This window comes from Gigantopelta aegis, chromosome 9 (genome assembly GCF_016097555.1).
Source record: "Gigantopelta aegis isolate Gae_Host chromosome 9, Gae_host_genome, whole genome shotgun sequence".
In the NCBI taxonomy this organism is placed as follows: domain Eukaryota; kingdom Metazoa; phylum Mollusca; class Gastropoda; order Neomphalida; family Peltospiridae; genus Gigantopelta; species Gigantopelta aegis.
In genome coordinates, this window is record NC_054707.1 from 13,709,914 (window position 1) to 13,730,247 (window position 20,334).

General features: G+C 39.8%; 1 protein-coding gene across 2 annotated transcripts; it reads left to right on the forward strand.

Moving 5' to 3' along the window:
- The first annotated feature begins 8,140 nt into the window (after positions 1–8,140).
- LOC121382025 (tubulin alpha-1 chain-like) lies at positions 8,141–19,684 on the forward strand. 2 transcript variants are annotated; one of them, XM_041511490.1, is made up of 3 exons: positions 8,141–8,289; positions 12,703–12,925; positions 18,387–19,684. In XM_041511490.1, exons 1-3 carry the CDS (start codon positions 8,287–8,289, stop codon positions 19,511–19,513), a joined length of 1,353 nt encoding a protein of 450 aa, XP_041367424.1. In that variant the 5' UTR covers positions 8,141–8,286; the 3' UTR covers positions 19,514–19,684. The 2 variants fall into 2 exon arrangements, with proteins under 2 accessions (XP_041367424.1, XP_041367425.1); XM_041511491.1 differs by lacking the exon at positions 8,141–8,289 and adding an exon at positions 11,425–11,571.
- Positions 19,685–20,334: the final 650 nt, after the last annotated feature.

Here is a 20,334-nt window from a genome sequence, read left to right on the forward strand (position 1 = left end):
GCTGCCAGCTAGGGCAGGGTCTGGGGCTGTCGGAGGCGTCGGTCCAACTCGTCCCATAGATGCTCAATTGGGTTCAAATCCGGTGATATCGATGGCCAAGGAAGGACATTAATGTTGTTGTTCTGTAGGAAAGCCGTTGTGAGACGTGCTGTGTGAGGCCTGGCGTTGTCATGTTGGAACACTGCGTTGGCGTTGGCCATAACTGGAAAGATGTGTGGCCGGAGGATCTGGTCACTGTAGCCCTGTGCATTCAGGTTGCCCTGCACGTGGACCAGGTCAGTTCTGCCAGTGTGTGAGATGGCTGCCCACACCATGACACTACCCCCGCCAAATCTGTCCACTTCCTGCACGCAGTTTGCCGCATAACGTTCACCACGACGCCTATACACGCGACATCTTCCATCATGACGTCGGAGCAGAAATCGGGACTCGTCACTGAACCACACCTGTCTCCATCGCAGTTGAGGCCATTGTCGATGAATCTGGCACCACTGCAGTTGGAGTCGACGGTGTTGTGGTGTTAAGATGACACCTCGAACTGGACGTCTGGCACGAATTCCTACCTCTAGTAGGCGGTTCCGTACGGTCTGGTCGGATATCCTGCGCAAACCTGGTATTGCTGCGGCTGTGGAGGTGGCAGTAGTCAATCGTTCCCGAAGGTGGCGTACCCGGATGTAGCGGTCCTGCCCGGGGGTAGTGACCCGTGGTCGACCGGATCTAGGGAGGTCACGTGTTGATCCATGTTGCTGGTAACGGTCCCACAGTCTGGAGATGGTGCTTGGGGACACATGGAATGCCCTGGCAACGGCCGTTCTGGATTCGCCTGCGTCTAGTCGGCCGATGGCATTGTTTCTCTGCGGTTCACTGAGATGTGGCATGTCCTGGATTGTCAACTGTCGGCCAGATACAGGGGCCAGGCAAGCGAACACCCTGCACTTTTATACTGTCGGTGTTCATGTGGTGTTATGGTTTGCACGTGGCTGCGTTTTTGCAAATATTCACATTTTGAAACTTTATTTTACAGTAGCTGCGTTTTATCGAATGTAACCGTGGGAATGTGTTTGGGACATGCAATGACCTTATATTCACAAAGCATGAACCGGTAGGAAACATAAAATCGGAGTTATAACCCATTTGTACCCTTTTGCGTTTCTTTTTTTGAAGAGTATATATATATATATATATATATATATATATATATATATATGAATGAAAATACTGAGAGTGAAAACGTATTTAATATGTGGAGGGGTCTTTTTGTTGAAAAAGAACTCTTAATGTGGAAAACCTTTACAAAGGCATTACACTCAGAAAACTTTCTTTACCGGTATCGGTGGTGATGGTTAAGCTATAAGGCTGATGGGTACTGAGTTCGCTTCCCGGTACCGGCTCCAACCCAGAGCGAGTTTTACGACTCAGTGGGTAGGTGTAAGACCACGACACCGAATCATCTCTCGCCAACAACTAACCCTGACAGCCTGAGATGGGTGTCCAGGACAGCATTCTTGAACCTTAATTAGATATAATCACGAAAATAAGTATAAAGAAACTATTTCTTTAAACCATTTTTCACATTAGACCTACATGCATTGGAGAAAAAAAACCCAGGTAGCTAAGCCATTTAGAAATTAGGCTTCCCTCAACCATATCGAGTTATTTTGTTTCTGAGACAGCCCCTGAACTTGATGCATGTCTGCTCTCCGGAGTACGTTTATGAATTAGAAACTGTTAACACGCATTTGCAACGTGAGATGGTGACGAGCCAGTCAGTTGCAAACGCTAGCGCTTACCTGCATTTCACAGATCGCTCGCGGAGAATATGGAGCAAGTGAACTCTTAGTAGCAAATAACACACTGCGCTCACTTCTATCAGAATTACCGGTACTCAGACGCTTTGAATGTTTTGCATCGTCAGACAACAGAATCGTAGAGTACAAAACCAAATGGTATGCGGCTGGGTCAAAGTTGGAGATGCACCGAACTTTTGACAGGGTAGTTAAAACCAGAAATGATAATAATATTGTGATAGTGATTGTTGTCCAAAAAAGAGAGTTTCATCTGAACCCTGTTCCACGAAGCGATCTTAGCCCTAAGATCACCTTAAGTGTATATCGACTGTGTACACTTAAGGTGATCTTAGCGCTAAGATCGCTTCGTGGAACGAGGCCCTGGACAATAAATATAGGCAATTTTATTTCATCTAGTACTATTGTGTCAAGTGCTTGAAACATGTATGGGGTACCTGTAAAACTAAGTACGTGTACTACAATTTTGTCCTGTAAAAACATTCGGTTATGTCGAAAATGAGCCATGAAAGGTTCCGCTTTCTTCAGTTAATACTTTGAGGGAGGGGTTATAGTACTGATATTTATGGGTCAGAGTTTGGTTGATATCTTGCATGCTTAGAGGATATTATTAAATTAAACGAGCTTCCATTTCGTATCATGTTTATGTCCCTCGTGAAATAATAGTGTTTGTCACTTACTAAAGCTCGTGACAACTGAAAATTATTTCCCTCGGGACATAAACATGATACGAAATGGTAGCGAGTTTAATAATCCATCTTACTTTATATCACTCAACTCATTTGGTTGACATTCTTGTAAGTCTGCAGTGCGACAACCGATGACTTCAAAATGCTTTTTACTTCATGTTTTCACTTTACCATAGTTGACACCCAATAGCCGATGTATTTTCGTGCTGGGGTGTCGTTAAATATTCATTCATTCATTCATTCATTCATTCATTCGAAATGCTGCGTCCAACTTAGGGTTCTAGTGGGACGTATCACTTTGATATGTACCAAGATATGTTTAACCATATGGGTAATGAAGGTTTTTTTTTACCACATGCGCTAACATTGTCGCCTATGGGATTTTATTGAACATAGTACAACCTTAAAGGGACTGTTCTGAGTTTCCTGCCATTGTTAGATGCTCCTGCTTATCAGAGCCTTGTTAACGATTAAACTTATTTTGAATATCACAGTTTATATATTTAGTGTTTATGGTCGTCCTAATGTTTGTAATAATTCAAAGCGGATCATATCTCCCAATAATTTCGTACGCACGGAAAAAAGGTATTGAAAAAGTAAAATGACGTTTTAGCTATTAGACACATTAAGAATACACAGACACTGAAATTGTTTTTGATACATAATTTAGTTTTTAGTCAACATTTTAATAGTGGAACCAAACCCAGGACTCCTTTTTTAAAGGTACGTTCTCAAAGTTTAGTCATACGTCGTTATTTGCGATAAAGAACTAAAAATGAATCGATATCCCATATATAACAAAATGCCCATAAAAATACAACCAAAATATTTAATTTAATAGCAAAAAAAAACAAAATAATAAAAATAAAGGACGACTGGTGGGTAAAAGGGCGTGATATTTCAATTATTAAGTACATGATTTTTTTAACCCATAATCCTATCAGGACGAAACACTATATATATATATATGTATGTATGTATGTATGTATGTATGTATGTATGTATGTATGTATGTATGTATGTATGTATACATGTACATACATACATACATACATACATACATACATACATATGTATATATATATATATATATATATATATATATATATATATATATTATATATATATATATATATATATATATATATATATATATACACACACACACACACACACACACACACACACACATATATATATATATATATATATATATATATATATATATATATATATATATATATATATATATATATACACATGCATACATACATACATACATACATACATACATACATACATACATAAATATATATATATATATATATATATATATATATATATATATATATATATATATATATGTGTGTGTGTGTGTGTGTGTGTGTGTGTGTGTGCATTTGGTATGGTTTTAAAACGTAATACATGAATAATATATTAAATAGACAGTGTATATGCACCCCCCCCCCCTTCCACGTGGATGTCCGCTCTCTAGTATAAAATCCTGGCCCCATAATTGTATTATTGTAATTGTATGCGGATATTGTTTAAATAAAATGTTATTTTTATAGGTATTAGTATATTAAAACTTTCGTCTCGCCTTGTCATCCATTTCTGGAAAAGCGATCATTAGGTAATCAAACTCCATTATTGATTTTGCTAAATCACACCTGAAGTCGCTCAGTTCCCGGACACATGTTCCTGTTTCTGTAGTTCCTACATTAAATACTCCAGAGCATACAGTTAATTTGCGGTTAATTCTCAGACTCGGAACAAGAGACGCGTCCTGTTACAAATATTTAATTTCGCTTCTTCGTTTACAACCAAAATAAACTGAAACGCACAGAAAGGCCAATAAACCTGCATAACTAATTCATCTGGAAGGAATTAAGAGAAGGCGGAAGCGTTTCTGGCATGTTTACAGGGGGTGGTGATGACGCAGCGGGGGAGGGGGAGGGAGAGAGGGGAGGTGGGGGTGGGGCTGTTATCTACTGCTTTGTTCGTAATGTTACACAATCTCGTATATCTGGAAGCAAGTGTCTCGGTGATATTGGCATTCGGCGTGAAACAGATTGCGTCCTATGACGTCACTCGCAGCTTCATCGACACGTGGTAATGTTTGATGTCTTTTATTCCATCATCACCACGCAAACTCTTAGTTTTCACTATATGAAAATCACCCCGTCTCGGTTGAATAGTCAAAGACAGATATAGACTCATAGGCCAGCAATTTTGGAAGGGGTAGGTGTGTGCTGTAAATATCAATTAGCCTTTCAGCCGGGTGTCAATGCATAAACTATATGGGATTGGAGTTACTGAAAAAAGTTGAAAGTTAGGAGAAGTTATTAAAACGAAAATGAAGAGACTGACCACAAAGGAGATTTATGTTTTATATGGAATTTCTATTTTCAATGGCTTTAAAGTGGAATAGAACAATACAAAATGCACTACAGATATCTATGCATATAAAAGTTCACGTCCTTTTTGAAAAACAAAAAGATGACATTATATGTTATATGCTATCTTATCATATGATACAATTTGACATGGTACGATACGATACGATTCGACATATTATATCATAACATATCATATCATATCATATATTGTCACATATTATATCATATATGATACCATGTCATATGATATTATATTACATATCATATCATATCATATCATATCATATCATTGACATATCACATCACATCATATAATGTCATATACCAATCGACATATATGATGTGATGTAAAGTAAATAAATGCTATTTTAGGTAGAATAATATACCATATTGGATAGCACAAGACAAGACAAAACATTTTAAGGTAAATTTTTTATCGCAGGTAGACATTCCACATTTGGAACATTCGATGTGATGTTCTATGATATCTATTATTCAGTTGACATTTACAAGACCTAAGCGGGACGTAGCTCAGTGGTAAGGCGCTCACTTGGTGTGCGGTCGGGTTAGGATCGATCCCCCGTCCAGCCAGTGCACCACAACTAGTCTAACAAAGGCCGTGATATGTACTATCCTGTCTATGGGATAGTGCATATATCATATATCATAATTATATTTATATTATGTCCGACGCCATATACTGCAACTAAAATTAAAATGAGTTGAGTGCGTGCCTCGTTAAATAAAACAGTCCTTCCTTTCTTCCTTCGTTCCAGATTTGGGACATGCGATATATTACGCAGTTGACACCCAAACAGGCTATTAAATCTGCACGAAGTACATCTGTACAGAAGCTTACATAAATACAAAGTCACTCTGTATCAGGTTTCAGTATTACAAACACCCTAGGAGTAGTACAGAAATTACAATGCGGAAGGGGGGGGGGGGGGGGGGGTCTGTAGGTGTGAGCAATTATTTTATCTTATTTAATATATCAGATATCTCTTTCTCTCGTATCACCTCCCTGTCTGTGTTTCTCGTTTTTTAAATTTTATTATATACTTCTCTCTTCTCTCTATCTGTGTGTCTGTGTGTGTGTGTGTGTGTCTGTCTGTCTGTCTGTCTCTCTCTCTCTCTCTCTCTCTCTCTCTCTCTCTCTCTCTCTCTCTCTCTCTCTCTCCACACACACACACACACACACACACACAGACGCACTCCTTCATTATTTCATTCACTTTCGATCTCTCTCTCTCACACCCACATATACACACATACACACACACACACATACTGTATCTCTCTCTCTCTCTCTCTCTCTCTCTCTCATATGCCATCTGCCGCTCTCTCTCTCTCTCTCTCTCCCCCCCCCCCCCCCCCGCCAGCAAGTGCCTAAGTAACCATATATACACACTAATTAGCTACTGGTGTTGTTGCACTCCCTCATTATTTCTTTCAGTCTCGATCTCTGTCTCACACACACATATACACACATACACACACACACACACTCTCTCTCTCTCTCTCTCTCTCTCTCTCTCTCTCTCTCTCTCTCTCTCTCTCTCTCTCTCTCTCTCTTTCTCTCTCCCCCCCCCCTCCAGCAAGTGCCTAAATAACCATATATAGACACTAATTAGCTACTGGTGTTGTTGTAATTTTTTTTCTTTCATAAGAATATTGTTGCTTTGCATGATGGAAATTAGATATATAATTTATTTTAATTATTATCATAAATAAACAAATATGTCCATCTCCGCAACAGGCCTGACATATAGCGTCTGGTAACGGGTGCTGTATGTTTGTCAGTAACAGTGTGACTGGCTCATTCACTCAATATATAGTTAGTTCTAGTGTCGATATTTGTGTACAAATGAATCATATGTGCATGATAAAAACATTTGTTTTGTTGGCAATAACAAAAGGACAACTCTTGCTGCCCTTGCCAAAACAAGTTCTACATCTGTTGCCTAGATTAGTCAAGTCGACCTGGCGGGAAAAAAAAAAGTGTGCTGAAGCTTGATCTCGAACAACAAGTTTTTTTTTCTTCTCAAAAACATACTGTTGATAAGGGAACAAAATCTATCGGCCAGTCTTTATCTTTATCTACACCCCAATTTCTAATGTTTATCTGCTTTCATGGTCTCTGTTGAGAGTAATGTTAACATTCTTAAGTAAGCGCGCATTCGGCAATTTTAAAAATGACTCATAACAACAATGTATGTATATACATAGCCCTAATATAAAACTTTGGTACAGGGCTTAAAGGGATATACCCTGGTTTTTAAATACTAAAGCATATTTTATTTTTCTATTAGAGCCGTTTTTGATAACTAAAATCATACTTTACTTAGATTTTATTGTTTAAATTATCCATTTCCGCACATTCAAAGTGTTTTTGGTCAACCTGATATTTTTAAGATCACAAAATATAAACCTCATATTTTTAAAAACGCACGTGCGTCTGAGAAGTAACAGTTATGGAGTCGAGTTTAGTTTATTTTTAGAGGGTATTTCATCATTTCAAAATCACAGACTCATGTTTCACTCTATTGTAACTTTATCCAAAAGTGTTACAGATTTGTAGATTAACCGAACTTAGTGTCAGTTTTCACGGGTTGAAACTAGGGTCTGTCCCTTTAAGTAGGCGCGGATTCGGGATGTGTGTGGGGGTGGGGTTGGGTGGGGTGGGGTAGGAGTAGACTGTTGTGAGTGCACGTCCTCAAGCAGAATAATCAAACGCTCAACCCCCTTGATAAATTCTGGATCCACCCCTAACAATGGCAATTTTATAATGATTCATAACAACAATGTATGTATATATCTAGCACTAATATAAAACTTTGGCATGGGGTTGGATGATATTATTATGGGCGGGTTTAGCTTCCAGGGCCGTACCCTGATCAAAATCCTACGTGGGGTACTACCTTTTATAAACAAATGAAAAACTATACAAATTAAACCCTGAGATGTGTATGCTATTTTCTGGAGTAAAAAAAGAAGGAAAAAGTGAGATTCTGCTCCCTCTCCCCACCCCTGGAGGGTACGGCCCTGGCTTCTCCCCAGGCCTTGAATCACATGCAGGTTTTATTCATCACTGTAAGATAATATCGCAGTGGATGTATTTAAATGAAAAAACAAGCGTTTATTTTCACTTTTAAAGCATACAGGATAAGTATTAGCAAGTCTACACTGTCCACGTATGGTACTGGAGCCACATGACAGTACAATTTGGCTCAGCCAATCAGATTGAAGCGAGCTGTTCTGTCGTCTGATAACATGTGCCACATGATCACTGAGTATCGTTGCGGCTCACGTGTAGACCATTACGTCCCAGTGAGAACGATACTACTTGACTTTACTACTTTTATTTGATAACATTTATTACCAAGCAGCATAATGGTAAGTATATTTTGTATCTATAATCGCAGAGACAGATTTCTCTAAATTGCTAATAATCAATAGAACATAAGATAGCAAAGAAATTCGTTTCCTTGGTATTTTAGTAATGGCGGCAGATATATTAACAGTTTTTCTGTCGATCGATGGCAACTTAGTAAGGGAAAATCAGTTTTTATGGGAAAATTGTGTTGAGTGTTTGTTATTTGATATTATTGTCTGCATGCGATGACTAGTTAAACTTTTGATGAAGGTATTTAACAGAGGAAGATGATAAACATGTTTAACGGCGGAGGAATGTTTGTCCGGCAGAGCGGGATCATGAAACATGTCTCAGTATCTGAGGAACGGCCGTCAGTGTCAGACGATGATGGGTGAAAAGCATGGCGCAGTAGTCTGTTTGTGCCCGTCATCTGCACTTGACCTCGGTAATGGTGGCATCCAGTATTTGAAATACCGCTAGCTGGAGTCAGTAATAATGTGTGCGGATGTCTGGCACGATGCCCAGACCAGGGAATGTTGCTGAGAATAGCGTGAACTATACCAGGACCTGTTGTGTCATAGGTCGTACAGAGTCCGACGATCACAAACGTCATTAGGGGGAGAGAGAGAGAAAGAGAGAGAGAGAGAGAGAGAGAGAGAGAGAGAGAGAGAGACAGAGAGAGAGAGAGAGACAGAAACAGAGACAGAGGGAAGAGAGAGAGACAGACAGACAGACAGACTGACTGACTGTGTGTTTGACGAATTCTAGTTTTTTTTGTCCCAGAACCAACTTCCCCAAGTGGTTGGTCGGCTCACATATCTAGTTAACTAATTACCCACCCCAAAAATTCAGAAGAAGAAGTAGGAGAAAACTGCTATTTGCTTTTGGTTTTTAGCAAGGCAATATTTTAACATTCTCCTGTATATTGTTCCCATATTTTTCTTGTAAATTCCCAACGGAAAACTCTTAGCTTTTACCGTATCTAAATCATTTGCATGTGGCGTTTTCTGTTAATAGACCACTGAAATACGGATATCCAGACCTTACTATTGGCATTCCACGAAATGGATTTATACATTTCGCCGTCTGAGCTGATATTCTTTCTGATTCATAACACATGCAATGTTCCCTTTGTCCTATGGCGTGTAAATTTATGTAAATTACATATAGAAATAAGTGAAAAATTACAATGTGTTTTCTTGAGCGGTGTTGATATTTTAAAGCTACATTCTTGTTTACCCATCCTATACAGTATAATACTGTTAATTTGATAATGCAAATTACAACTAACACACGTTTAATAAACTTGTGTTTCTCTCTATCATTAAACATAGTCAAGTAGACTGGAAATGGCGGCATACATTAATTAAAGACTGGGACGTCACAGAAAAGCGCATTGGACCGATTGGTCTGTTCTAGATGCATGCACATAGGCGTACGGGCTCCTATTTTTGTAGGGGAGCAGGCTGCCTTTTGCCCGAATTAAAGGGACATTCCCGAGTTTGCTGCATTGTAAGACGTGTCCGACTAATAAAATATTTCTACGATTAAACTTACACATGTATATTTTCTTGTATAGAAAATCAGTGGCTGTATATTCAATGTCTTTGTGGTCGTCTTAATATTTGTAAGAAGCCCAAACTGGATTTTGTCTTCAAATAATTTCGTATGTACGAAAAAAAATCTTTTTTAGGAAATAATATAAAATTTAACGACCACAAACACGTTTAATATAAAGCCACGAATATGTTATGCAGAAAAATATATTTGATATGTAATTACAGTTGTGAAAAAGTCTGTTAGTCGATAACATCTTAACAATTGCAGCAAACTCAGGAATGTCCCTTTAAACAAAAATGCCCGAATCTGGATAACAACTATTATTCATATTAGCATTACTGCTCAAACACCAGGAGAGCAGTCTCCTCCGCCCCCTCTGTCTCGTACGCTTATGTCCATGCATAGATACAGAATCGCACAGCGATGGACCTAAATAGCCCAACAACACATTGCTTGAAAAGATACACAGTTATACAGAAAAGAGCGCCATTCAACCATCTCTATATTTGTCAGATTTAACTTGTTAAATGGATATTTTGGTATATTACTGAATTAAGGCTACGTCGACTTAATTCAGAAAAATAATTTCGTTCTGAAGCCGACTATGTAAAATGTTTTGATTGAAACATATTTTATTGCATATAAGGTACAAATGGATTGGGCACAAGTTATCCAACTTACGAGGCCCTCTCCGAATAACATACAATAAAGACAACATGACAGTAACGGCGACTACAACTATTACAAGAATATACCAAAAAATGCCGTCTTATGAAAGCAAGTGTTTCTGATTAACTTAGAAGGCACGCCGGTGTATTATTTCAAGCCATGTAATTTGAACGACTCTGCCTTTAATAGAGCGACTGCGATCCAAGCCTGCTTTTAAATATTCGATATATAATCGATAGTATTTCGGTTTCGTTTTCGTAAAACACGATTAATTATTAATAGCGATGCACAGATTTGGTTGAGTTAAATATTGATTTAAATCTTTTTGCTAGTATCTCCCAAAGCGTATGTAGAAATATGCAAAAATATCGTAGCTGTGTTGTCAAGGAAAAACTTTGTTTTGTTTAGCGACAGTAAGGCGGCACTGGAACACATTGATTAATTAATTATCGGCTATTGGATGTCAAACATTTGGTCATTCTGACTGGTAGTCATGGGAAACCTGTTACATTTTTTTTTCTAATGCAGCAAGGGATCTTTTATATGCATGTTCCCGTGTTGTCAAGGAATGCCGAATGCTATATCTATTTTCTTTAAAGCTAATTTACTATAAATGGCTAATTATTATGTATAAAATCCTAGTAAAATCTCTACATTTTTGTTATTCTGTGTATATTTAACTTGTGAAATGAATAGTAAATGTGTTAACACTGCTCTCTTGAGTTTAGTTAGAGTATCTCGAATAGATCAACCAGTTCTATGTATAGTACTTCACCGCATGCGATCGGTTTACAGTTGCGATCGGCTTACAATTGTAACGTTAATTTTAGGCCAAATAAAAAAAAGAGTTGGTGATCGTCCCCGCCCGTACCTGAAAAATGCGCCCGCCCCTGAATTTTTTTTTTTTTTTTTATTTTGTTAAACAGTGTTAAAAATGCGTCGAGATAGCAGCAATTCAACTTCCGTAAGCACCGTAACGGGTTAAACCATCACCAGGTCCATCTGGCGGCCAGTGAAGGAACTACAACATCCAGGCGCATGAGCTGTTGGCTGCTACTCCAGCAAACAAAATGGTCTCCAGGGTTTTATAAAGTTTTTCACAGAAAAATAAATAAAAGCCTCGCCCCCCCCCCCCCCCCCCCCCCCCACCCCCCCACCCTGATTTGTGTGATCAAAAGGACGATCACCAACTCCCTTTTTTTATTTGGCCTTATGTTGCTCCACGGTATTTGATAATATCCGTTCATAGCGAACACAACCGTAACCTGTAAAAAATTGCAGATGGTTTTTGGGGGTTTTTTTTGCTGGGTGTCCCTAAACATTCATTCATTCATTTAGAAAAATATGTCTTAGAACGTAATTTAGTTAAAAAGTATTCAGTTTGAGCTTCATTAGATTTTGTTTCTATTAAAATTATCAATGTATTTTGAAGATTTTAGGCCCATTTTGACAGTCAATTTATCGACGTTCATATTAAAATATTCGCTGTTGTTTAGTATATTTTCAGGACATATTGTATGGGGCTGTTTAGTTACGTAGGTTAATTGCGACCCTTCCTTTAAATTTCCTTATTTTATTATTAGCATCCATGTTAGTCAGGCTGGAGTGCTAGTTTAAAAATAATCAGTGAAACGTTTCAAATTTCCAGAGGGAATGTTTAAGCATCCTTGTAATGATATTGGTTAGGCCGGTGTGCTAGTCACTGTCTGGAATTAATTAGTGACACTTCTCTCATTTTCAGAGGGAATGTATCAGCATCCTTGCAATGATGGGGGGGGGGGGGGGGGGGATGTAGCCCAGTGATAAAACGTTGGCTTGATGCGTGGTCGGTCTAGGATCATTGCCCGTCGGTGGATTATTTCTCGTTCCAGCCAGTGCTCCACAACTGGTGTAACAAAGGCCGTGGTATGTTCTATCCTGTCCCTGTCTGTGGGATGGTGCATATAAAGGACCAAGATCCCTTGCTGCTAATTGAACAAAAAACAGTAGCCCATGAAGTGGCGACAGCAGGTTTTCTCTTTCAATATGTGTGGTCCTTAACCATATGTCCGACGCCATATAGACGCCATATAATCGGTAAATAAAATGTGTTGAGTGAGTCGTTAAATAAAACATTTCCTTCCTTCCTTCCTTCCTTGTAATGATATTGGTTAGGTGGAGTGCTAGTAACTGTTTGGAATTAGTGACACTTCTTTCATTTTCAGAGGGAATGTATCAGCATCCATGTCGGCCAGGCGGGAGTGCAGATGGGCAATGCATGCTGGGAGCTGTACTGCCTGGAGCACGGGATCCAGCCTGACGGACAGATGCCGTCAGACAAGTGCGTGGGGTCCTCGGACGACTCCTTCAACACCTTCTTCAGCGAGACAGGGGCGGGCAAACACGTGCCCAGGGCCGTCTTCGTCGACCTCGAACCTACTGTTGTTGGTAGGTTTCTCGTACCATTCGGCCGCGGATCCAAGGGGGAGTCTTGAGGGTTTTTAAGACCCCAAGTAACCTTTAGAGGTATGATCTAAAACCCACCCACATACGCTTCTGGCAATATATATTAATAAGCTAGTGTTCAACTGTATGGGTGACACCGTTCTGTAGGGACTGTAACACGTATATGTCTATACGGTCAAGTGTCTTAAATCAGTGCTATAAGAAATATTGGAGCATCCTAATAGCGTTACTTACCGCGACAACCATGGTAACATTCTTATGATATACGGAGCCTTTTTAATGACTAAAATGACATATTAAATAGAGAATAATACATGAGTGGCCGTTAGATACCATTTATCTCACAACGAGGTTTAAAAAAAAAAATGTATCTTAACGAGCGAGTTTGATACATTTTTAAACGAGTCGTGAGATAAATGGTATCAAACGGACACTCGTGTATTATTCTATTTCTTACATATCCTCAAAAACCAGGTTTTAAGCAAATTTTAACATCTTTTTCGACTAAACGTTATATACAGCCGTTGCACTTGCAGCTAGCTTACGCGTCACAGACACAAGCATTTCCATCGTGTATTTTTTCATTGGATGTATGGCATTGATGACCTGGTCATCATCACCTAGGAGCAGCCAGTCGTATGTCTTGAAATTGTTAACACACGTACACGTACATGTGTAAACAACCACGTGTAACCAAAAATAACGCATGGTGTTCTCACCAACGGGTGTGTAAGAAAGATATTGTCTTGTTTAGAATATCAGTATCTGTATAAACTAGATGTTTGTTGTCATCCTAATTTTTGGTGTAGTCCAAAATGCATGCTATTTTCTAGTAATGTCGTACATCGAAAACATACATATTTCGAACTAATATAACATCTGGCTGCTACAGACATTAGCACACCACCGCAAATATTGAATATACAGACAATAGTATTCTAAACATGAAGGGGCGGGACGTAGCCCACTGGTAAGGCGTGCGGTCGGTGTGGGATCGATCCCCGTCGGTGGGCCCATTGGGCTCTTTCTCGTTCCAGTCAGTGTACCACTGGTATATCAAAGGCCGTGGTATGTACTACATTGTCTGTGGGATGGTGCATATAAAAGATCCCTTGCTGCTAATTGAAAAGAGTAGCCCGTGAAGTGGCGACAGCGTGTTGCCTTTCTCAATATCTGTGTGGTCCTTAACCATATGTCTGAAGCCATATAACCGTAAATAAAATGTGTAGTGTGTCGTTAAATAAAACATTTCCTTCTTTCTTCTAGTATACCACCGCAAACATTGAATATATACAAAAAAGACAGTAGTATTCTAAACATGAACAAGTATTTAATATGTGGTTTTAATCGCCTAGAAGACTCCACCCACCCCCACCCCCAGATCCGCCACTGCGTTTCACGGGAAAACCTCGCCTCTGGCTGATGTTTATTGATCTTTCGGCCAGGTGGTCTTCTGACAATGATTGCTCTAAGGGCTGTTCTACAAATATCGGAGAGGTCCATCAGCCCTTGACATTCAGGACGGCTGTCGGCGCTACGGCTGCAAAAGCTGTTTCAGAATTGATTTACGATAGCATTTTTATGGTTATTGGGAGTTTGTTATTAGCTGTACTAAACTGCGGCCCAAAAATGAAACTGAATTCCAAGGGCTGAGTGGAATAGGATGTTGTAGCACGTGGTTAACATTAAAAAGAAAGCAAACGACCTAAAACGTAAAATACGTTTGTCCACTCACACAGGATATATTTAGATACTTGCGCATAAAGAACAAGATTTCGATAATACAAAGATCTCCTGTTTATTCTTTCCCCATTTCTGAAATAGCTTTATGAAAAAAGATATTTAATTTAGTACTGGTTGTAGTTTATAATTTAGTTTAAAAGAGGTTAACAGGAAAATTAATCAAAATGGTATCCTTTATTAGCATAGTACATTTCAAAAGATAATACTACATACAGTGTTTGATTTTCGTATACGGGCGGGATGTAGCTGAGTAGTACAGCGCTCGCCTAATGCACGATCGATCTAGGATCGATTCCTGTCGGTGGGCCCATTGGGCTATTTCTCGTTGCAGCCAGTGCTCCCCATCTGGTGTAACAGGCCGTGGTATGTACTATCCTGTATATGGGATGGTGCATATAAAAGATCCCTTGCTGCTAAACGAAAAGAGTAGACCATGATGTGGTGACAGCGGGTTTCGTCTCTTAATATCTGTGTGGTCCTTAACCATATGTCCGACGCTATATAACCGTAAATAAAATGTGTTGAGTGCGTCGTTAAATAAAACATTTCCTTCCTTCCTTCGTATAAATGTCTAGCATTGCTAACTACATGTAATACTGCAGTATTTCTTTCTGTTTTAGAAAATTAGCATTTTGGATACACAACGTATTCCAAAACATACATCTAATTTAATATTCTGTTTCAAATCGTGGTAAGTTTATATATCTGAAAATGGTTTTTGCTTTTTTGTTGTTGTTTATTTGGTAATTTTTGTTTCAGTAACATTATCGTGATCGATGTTATTGCATGCAAGAACTATTACATTTTAAGTTCATATTGACACCTAATATAGTAATGCACGGCCCGCTTTCACTGTGAAGACTGGCTCAGTGGTCTCCCTCAATGCAGTGGTCTCCCTCTACGGTAGGGGTAATACGTAGCCCAGTGGTAAAGCGCTTGCTTGATACGCAGTCGGTTTGGGATCGATCCCCGTCGGTGGAACCATTGGGCTATTTCTCGCACCAGCCAGTGCATCACGACTGGTATATCAAAGGCTGTGGTATGTGCTGTCCTGTCTAATGGGATGGTGCATATAAAAGATCCCTTGCTACTAATGGAAAACTGTAGCGGGTTTTCTCTCTAAGACACTGTAAAAATTACCAAATGTTTGACATCCAATAGCCGATGATTAATAAATAAATGTGCTCTAGTGGTGTCGGTCAACAAAACGAAATATAACCCTCAGTGGTAGGCGCTTGATCTAGCCGAGTCGGTATAGCGCTCGCCGGAGGTTCCAGAGTCGAAGGATCGAATCCCCTCGATAGACCTATTCTCTGATTAGTTGTTCCCCCATTCCAATCAATGCTCCCCACGACGGGTGTATCAAAGGCCGTAGTGTGTGCTGTCCTGTGTGGGAAAGTGCCTATAAAAGATATCTTGCTGCTATGGGAGAATGCAGTGGGTTTCATCAGACTACGTGTTGTAACAACCAAATATTTGACGACTAGTATCCGGTGATTAAATAATGTGCTCAGCTTTTCTAGCGGTCTCGTTACATTAAACCCAGTGGTAGTGCTTTTATGGTTCGATATTCTGTAGACCCATTCGGCTAATGTCGCCTTCTCATTTGTGCCAAACCGCTAATATAAGTCCACGTGAGCCATTTTAACGACTACAATAATATACTAATTACGTTTTCTTACATATAATAGCATTGTCAGTATATCGAACATGTTTCTATTCCTCCTAATGTGGTAATGTTTCTACTTGCTCGAATTAAATTTTATCAACAAATAATAATTTAAATATGTATAAGCAAGGAACTGCAAAAGAAACAACAACAACAAAACACAACCCCCCCCCCCCCCCCCCCCCCAAAAAAAAAACCTACACAAAAAAAACAAGAACAACAAACAAACAACAAAAACAAACAAAAACAAAACAACAAAAAAACCAACACCACACAAACAACACACCATACAAATCACTGGATTATTACAAACATTGTGACAAGAAACATAATGGATATACAGACATTGGTATTCCAAAAAAAGATAATGTAATATAAATCGGCTTTAATCGTTAAAAACCGGCGTCGTGGTAGGCCATCGGTCTACAGGCTGGTAGGTACTGGGTTCGGATCCTAGTCGAGGCATGGGATTTTTAATCCAGATACTGACTCCAAACCCTGAGTGAGTGCCAAACCACTTGCACCGACCAGTGATCCATAACTGGTTCAACAAAGGCCATGGTTTGTGCTATCCTGCCTGGGAAGCGCAAATAAAAGATCCCTTGCTGCTAATCGGAAAGAGTAGCCCATGTAGTGGCGACAGCGGGTTTCCTCTCAAACTCTGTGTGGTCCTTAACCATATGTCTGACGCCATATACTCGTAAATAAAATGTGTTGAGTGCGTCGTTAAATAAAACATTTCTTTCTTTCTTTAATCGTTAAAACATCTGTTTATGGGAAAGTATTGCATTGTCTAAATATTTGGAATGTCTCTTGAACACAACCATTAACAATAGGTGACATTTGTGGTATAGTTCTCGGCGAACATGGAATTTAACAACAGTTATTGTTTTGAATAGCTAGACATCTGCATGTCATGTGATTAACCATATGTCACTGATTACCGAGTATTGTTTGAATAATTTGAGCATGAGACTCTAAGGTCATATAATGTAATTGTCATATTAAAATATATAGCTAAAAGGGAGGTTGTCATTCTCAACGTGTACTAGATCACATACGTGTTGCTGTGTGCAAACCGCTGTGATTCACAGCTTAAAGTTATGCGTCCTTTGTACATGTTAAAAATCGCTTCACTCATAGAGAATGTCATTTACAAGTTGTATATAAACGTGTACATTAGTGTTTATATGGTCACAGTCAGTATATATGAAATTTGTATGACTAACTTCTGTGGTATAATTTCCAAAATATACCAATAGACTTATTAATTCTAACCAAGTAAGAAATGTAGGATTTTTATTTATTTATTTATTTTATTATTATTGTTTTTTTTTAAATAATAAAATTGCTTATTCAAAACTTATACAGGAAGTGAAAACACTAATCGTGGCAGTGATAGATTAAAAATGTGGCATGGAATAGGAAATAGAATGGAGGGCAGTTGAAAAAAAATGAAATTAAGAGAGGTAAATTATATCTTTCTTACATTAACTGTAATTTGAGTACACGCACGTGCCGCTATGCATGTTGGTACACGTGCACGTTGGCAATCGCAATTTCCCGGATGCTAATGCTCGTAAAACGCATAGGGTCATTTGAATATTTCACACTGTGTAGCCTATGCAACATATTCCTGCCTGATATAGACTAAACAAGTAATACCATTATGTATTACTTGCATTTTCTTTCTTAGAATATCAATTTCTATATATCCAGTGCATTTCCAGTAACCCTAATGTTTATACTATCTGAAATTGGATTTTACCACCAGGTACTACCGTACGTGTATTAGAAATTGAGATTGAGCTAAAAACTACAATCATTACTGCGACATGATACACACTTGATATATAGACGTTGATACTCGAACATGTTATTATTATTTAATTTTAATACTCATAAAGCTATGTTATCCTGAAAGACATTATAAGTCAAGTATGTCCCTTTAAACGTTTTGCATAACCCTTTATGATGCACCTGGTGATTTTTGTTGCATTTCACTAAATGTATTGATGACTCTATTTCCAGACGAGGTCCGCCTGGGTACCTATCGCCAGCTGTTTCACCCTGAACAGCTGATAACGGGCAAGGAGGACGCAGCTAACAACTATGCCCGTGGTCACTACACCATCGGTAAGGAGATCATTGACCTCGTCCTGGACAGGATTCGCAAGTTGGCCGACCAGTGCACCGGTCTCCAGGGATTCCTCATCTTCCACAGCTTCGGAGGAGGAACTGGATCAGGATTCACGTCCTTGCTCATGGAGCGTCTGTCGGTGGATTACGGGAAGAAATCCAAGCTGGAGTTTTCGATCTACCCAGCTCCTCAGATATCAACTGCCGTGGTGGAGCCTTACAATTCCATCCTGACCACTCACACGACTCTAGAACACTCTGACTGCGCCTTCATGGTCGACAATGAAGCTATCTACGACATCTGCCAGAGGAACCTCGATATAGAAAGGCCATCTTACACAAATCTGAACAGGTTGATCAGCCAGATCGTCAGCTCCATCACAGCTTCGCTGCGGTTCGACGGAGCACTCAATGTGGATTTAACCGAGTTCCAGACCAACTTGGTCCCTTACCCTCGCATCCACTTCCCTCTGGCAACCTACGCTCCTGTAATCTCAGCCGAGAAGGCCTACCATGAGCAGCTGTCAGTTACCGAGATCACAAACGCCTGCTTCGAACCGGCCAATCAGCTGGTCAAGTGTGATCCTCGTCACGGCAAGTACATGGCCTGCTGCATGCTCTATCGCGGAGACGTGGTGCCGAAAGACGTCAACACCGCCATCGCCACCATCAAGACAAAGAGGAGCATCCAGTTCGTAGACTGGTGTCCAACAGGGTTCAAGGTCGGCATCAACTACCAGCCGCCCACCGTCGTCCCGGGGGGTGACTTGGCCAAAGTCCAGCGCGCTGTGTGCATGTTGAGCAACACGACCGCCATTGCCGAGGCGTGGGCTCGTCTCGACCACAAGTTCGATCTGATGTACGCCAAGCGCGCCTTCGTTCACTGGTACGTCGGTGAAGGTATGGAGGAGGGAGAGTTCTCGGAGGCTCGCGAGGATCTGGCTGCCCTGGAGAAGGACTATGAAGAGGTTGGTGTTGACTCGATCGACGCAGAGGAAGATGAGGGCGAGGAGTATTAGATCCTGGAGAATGCATTTCACGAGGTATTCCTCAACAATACCCCGTCTCAATATACAGTGTGGAGACCGTAAAAACAACGAATAACAAATTTCTATTATATTTACTGACAATATAGGTATATTCCTATTTGCTATTCTGTTGAAAATAAAAGAAATATGTTATATGTTTAATATTTGCTGACAGTTTTCTTTTCAAATCATTTCAATAAAAGGATAAGAGTCGATCTCGGTTTGGTGTATGTGGGGTTAGATTTAGCTCAGTTGGTAGAGCTCTCACTTCAGGAGCGGGACGTAGCCCAGTGTGTTCACTTGATGCGCGGTCGATCTAGGATCGATCCCCGTCGGTGGACCCACGGGGCTACTTCTCTTTCCAACCAGTGCTCCACAACTGGTGTAACAAAGGCTGTGGGATGGTGGTGCATATAAACGATCCCTTGCTGCTAATCAAAAAGAGTAGCCCATGAAGTGGCGACAGCAGGTTTCCTCTCTCAATATCTGTGTGGTTCTTAACCCTATGTCTGACGTCATATAACTGTAAATAAAATGTGTTAAGTGCGTCGTTAAATAAAACATTTCCTTCTTTTCCTTTCCAGCTCCCACTTCAATTGCTTGGGAGAGTTAGTCGAACCTTCTCGGAAGACACATTGGGGTTTTACCGTCCCAACCAGTGTCGTATGGTATATCAATGATAGTGGTGTATGTTGTCCTTTCTTGGGCGAAATACATATAAAAAATCCCTTGGTGCTATAAAAATGGAAACATGTAGAGTGTGTTCCCCGAATGTCTTTGTCACGGGGATTCAATAATTCCCGTAACTGAAT